The sequence below is a fragment of the Acanthisitta chloris genome, unplaced genomic scaffold (genome assembly GCF_000695815.1).
Source record: "Acanthisitta chloris isolate BGI_N310 unplaced genomic scaffold, ASM69581v1 scaffold8955, whole genome shotgun sequence".
NCBI lineage: Eukaryota > Metazoa > Chordata > Aves > Passeriformes > Acanthisittidae > Acanthisitta > Acanthisitta chloris.
Genome location: NW_008675342.1, coordinates 113,437 through 117,973, shown reverse-complemented (window position 1 = coordinate 117,973; position 4,537 = coordinate 113,437). Strand labels below are relative to the sequence as shown.

At 42.3% G+C, this 4,537-nt stretch overlaps 1 protein-coding gene across 1 annotated transcript in view; it reads left to right on the top strand.

Moving 5' to 3' along the window:
• Window positions 1–4,537, top strand: part of PQLC1 (PQ loop repeat containing 1) — a gene marked incomplete at its 5' end in the record, with an annotated part of 61,637 nt that overhangs the window by 5,557 nt on the left and 51,543 nt on the right. Inside the window, one exon of the mRNA XM_009075709.1 lies at window positions 3,657–3,790. Within this exon, the coding sequence (XP_009073957.1) occupies window positions 3,657–3,790 (134 nt within the window). The remainder of the gene's footprint in view (window positions 1–3,656; window positions 3,791–4,537) is intronic.

The window sequence follows — 4,537 nt, the reverse complement described above, 5'->3', positions numbered from 1 at the left end:
TGATTAAATTCTGTGATGGTATGGGATGTCTTTCAAGACAGCTGCCATGCTGCTACCCTGGGCTGTCTGTTGTGGCCCTGGTGGTGTGTGGAGTATCCTGTGTGCTTTCTGTGTTGCCTAGAATCTGTAACTTCCCAGAGTTGGTAAAGTCTGCAGCAGCCAGAGGGTGGAAGTTGAAACAGCATCCAGGAGTGAGGGAGGAAGCAGGGCCATGGTGATCTGGTTGCACCAACAGCAGTCTGTTTCTTTTCAGAGATGTCTTAGGAAAAGAGATAAGCAAGCCTTTTGTGTTGGTCTAGCTTTGGCATCTTTTGCTCAACTGACATTTGCTGTTTTGAGTAGGCCCAGGACTGGAAGAGCAGGATTATTGCAACAGGATTGAATTGTACCAATAGAATTGCAGTTTTCTCAGTAACTGGTTAGTCTCTGCTCTGGCTTGAATGTTCACTTCTCTTGTCTTCATCACCCTGAACATGCATTAGTCATTTTAAGGCTGTTGAAATACTAATAAAATGTAAGCCCCTCCCCCACTTTATTTGCACATTTGACTAGTACTGGAAACAAGAGCTCTTTTGTTTTTGCAAACAAAGTAAACAGTAGAAAAACTGTCTCTTTGTAGTCTGACATACGAAGTCTGAGTTCCTGAATACTGCAAACGTCACTGTTCACTTTATGACAACATTGTGGTTGTGGGGTGAAAATGCAGAATAATGGTGGCGACCCTCTCACCCCCAGGACTTCAAAGCTGTTCTTTTCCACAAACCTGTTCTAGTATCCTAAGGCTCTTCATCTTTCTCTCATACTGTACTTAATGTTCCTTCCCTCCTGGCTTCTGCTTAGGCAAAGACAGGAATAATGTCTGCGAGGCAGAAAGTAAACAGCATGGAATGGCGCACACTCCCTGCAGGGCTTACATCTCACAGTGCTCCTAGCTCAAGCTGGCCTGAGCAGTCTTAAACTGCATTAGTGTTGCTTTGGCAGACCCTAATATCGATGCAGAGTAGGATAAGCTGCTTGGAGTTGTGTTTGTGTCCATGATTCTGAGAAAAATGAGTGTTCTGGCTTTACTTTTACAGCTTCTAGAATGAGACAGTGGTCCTTGACAGTGGTATTCCCTTTAGCCTTGTTGTCCAAGTAGTGTGGTGTAGTCCATGTCCTGTTTGCTCTGCCTGTTGGTGTCCATGGCAGCTGTTTGTTTTCCTGTATATGTAACCTAGTTTAGAGGGTTGTGTTGCCCGAAGACTCATTTTGGGGATTGGTGTTCAAGGAGATGTATTTCATATGAGTATATTTTGTCGTATAACCTTTGTTGTCTTTGGAGGGTTGTAAAAGAAAACCCTGCAGGTGGTATGCATTGTATGAAGTCCCCATAAGAATTTTTAATTTTCCATTTTACCTCTCTTGTATGTTGTGAGCTCTGCTTTACTACAGCCACTCACACCCCCTCCTCTCGAGTTTTTAAGAGGTAGAGGGTCTGCAGCAATACTTTAATCTTGTTTCCAGTAAGACTCTGGTAGTGGCAGATTGTTGTGATCCGACAGCAGGTGGCTGTTCTTACTGGTATTTGTAGTGGGTGGATATTTATACTGCAAGCAATAGTTTTGTGAGGTACCCATTAGTGAATGGCCAATAATCTCATCAGCAGGGAGAACCTAACCTTGCAGCAACCTGCGGCTGGATTTACCATCCTTACAGCTTCTAGCTTATTGTGCTGCCAGCTCAGCCTTGCTTAAATGCATCACTTTATTTTTGCATGCAAATACATTTGTGCTGGGAGATGGTTTTTCTAAACCTGATTTTAACGGTTTGTTTTAACTGTTCTGTAATTCTGAGTAAGTCTTTCTCATTTTTTTTCCTCATTCCCTGAATAAGAGACCAGTATAACAGTTTTGAATTCCAGTAGTTCAGGGAAACTTGGTCACGGTAAGCAACACAGGCTGAATGAGCTTTGAGATCATGGGCATGGGGCATAGGCTGGGCAAAACTTTGGTTCTTTTTTCCTGCATTTGTTCCTAGCAAAGTGAAAGCCTTATCCAGAGCACACTCTGCCTGTGATTGTGTGCATCAACTGTGTTCTTTATTTCCTTCCTCACAGTGTCCTCCAAGTTTTTTACAATAATGGCTCCCATGTGCCCTGCCACAAATCCATTGATGGTAGAAAGAAGGGGAGGACTAAGGCACGCAGAACTGCTGCTACTCTTGCCGTAGCTACTGGTGGTGCCGTTGGCATGGGTGTAGAGGCTCAAGGCATCACTGTACTTTTCCTCAGCTCTATGCCATTAGGTAGGAAATACTTGGCCATTTTCATTGCTGTGGGCTGCTTGGCTGTTTTCCAAGGAAGCTAGTCAAGGATTTTTCTAGTCTCTCCCATTCCTTATTGGTTGACTTGTAACCAAAAAAAAAATATATCTCTGATGAAAAGGCTATAGTGGAAACGCAGTATTGTGTGAGAGAGCATAATGGTTAACCTAGTTGGTTTTTACTAGCATGGAGCTCTGCCATGAAAGTAGCCCAGGCATAACAAAATACATTTCACCAGGGTGCTATAAAACAGCAGCTGTCAAGGGGAGGGCAATAGCTGCCATGCCTGTGAGGCTTAGGACTCGGTCAGCATGATGTGGTCAGAGAATGACCTTTATTAATTGACTGTACTGTAGGAAATTTATAAAGCCTGCATGCCTCACGGTGCAGGCTGGAGGAGATGGGGAGCACAGCAATGTGTTTCCGTCCAAGTGCTTCCTCAACATCTGTCTTCAAGGCGTAAAACCTGGCAGAACAGAGTGCAGAGAAGCTGCTCAGTGTGATGTGTGTGCAACTTTCCTGTGGTAAATGCAATATACTTTGAGGGCTGCATATGCAAAGCTTCCACCCTTTACCCTTAATGCACTTAGTGTGTAGCAGAGATTGCTGAGCTTTCATCAAGTAGCGTAGGCAGAGAAACATCACTGGTCTTCACTGAAGGGTTCTCATTTTCCTGTGGCAGAATCTTGTGCAATTCTGTAAGCAAGCTATTCTGTTAAGACTGGCCACAATCCAAGTTCACCTCTGTTACGTGCAGGAAGGGCTCAGAAGCTGCCATCCAGCATCATCCTTACTTCCCCCAATCTTGGTCCAAATAAAGAAAAGTGGATAAAATAATTGGTGTGGTCTGCAGACCCGGTCTTTCCACTCAGATGTCTAGAAGCAGACAGGGCGGTGGGTGCTTACTGCTTTATAGGGCAAGTGTTACTGCTTTTTATAGCTTTACCTTAAAAAATAAAAAACTGAGAAAGGTAAGTTTTGCACAGAAGGCCTTATGGAGTCCTTGGAGTGTGTACGTGGAGAGCACACATAACTAGTTTTAATATGGCTTAACTCTTCTGGTCTCTGTACTGACTTGACTGTTTAATGAATGTACTTCTTTTGAAATAATAGGTTTGTTGCTGGCATTGGCATTAACCCTTTTTGACTTAATCTTCTGGCTTCAGAATTTCTGGGGTCAGACACTGGGTTGTTGAAACAAGGTTCTCAGATACTCCTGCTCTGAGCTACTGTATGTGCATCTAAGTTTGGCTGGTGACTTTCATTTCCTCAGCCTTTCATACTTATTTCTGTCAGCATTTCCTTTTCTAGGTGCGTGGATGTTTTATGTATTTTCTTTTCCTTTTTATTTTTAGGTTTGGAAGGCATTTTGAATCCCCTCTTTTGTGGCAAAGCATTATTATGATCATCACAATGTTACTGATGCTGAAGCTGTGCACTGAAGTACGTGTGTCCAACGAGCTAAATGTAAAACGTCGCTCTTTTGCAGGTCAGTGATGGGAACTGGCTTTTGCAGGATAAATATTTGGGAAAGTGTGATGCACTGTGTTTTGTACAAAACTCCTGTCTGAATTGCAATCCAGTCTCCTTTCTTGATAATCAAGTGTAACACTTCCTGAACTTTTTTCTTTTGAAACTGCTTTTTTTTCCCCAGATAAATATGTACAGCTGTAATTTTATTTCAGACAGGTTTTGGTTCTGTCTAGGAATCAGAGTTCTTGATATTTCACACCATGCTCTGAATGTAGAGCTGGCTGCTGTCGTATCACAGTCGCAAAACTCTCTCTCTCTTTGTATATCATTTCCTTGTGGGATTAGTTGGGATTTATGGAAATTCTCATGTATTTTTTATTTTGGTTATTTGTTAATTTTTAGGCATTGATAATTCCTAATCAGGCCAAAGTATTAATCTTAATTTAATAAAATGTTCAGGCCTTTTGGAAAGTCTCTGCTTTTTTTTTTTTTTTCTTTTTCCCCAGATAAACGTGAGAGGGGTAGGTTTTTGTTTCTCTGTGTTGACTTTGACTAACAGTGCTTTATATTACAGCTTATTGCCAACAAGAACAGAATTAACACTGTCAGCTTTTTGTCAGTTGTTTTGCCAATATGGGTGTATAATTTATTCTCTCCATCTGTTCTCTTCCACACTCCCTAATAACTGAGGGTCTGATCCAGTTCCAGATAGCCACAGCCATCATTAGAAGGCAGCAGCTACTGGCTGTGTGGTAGGGTAATT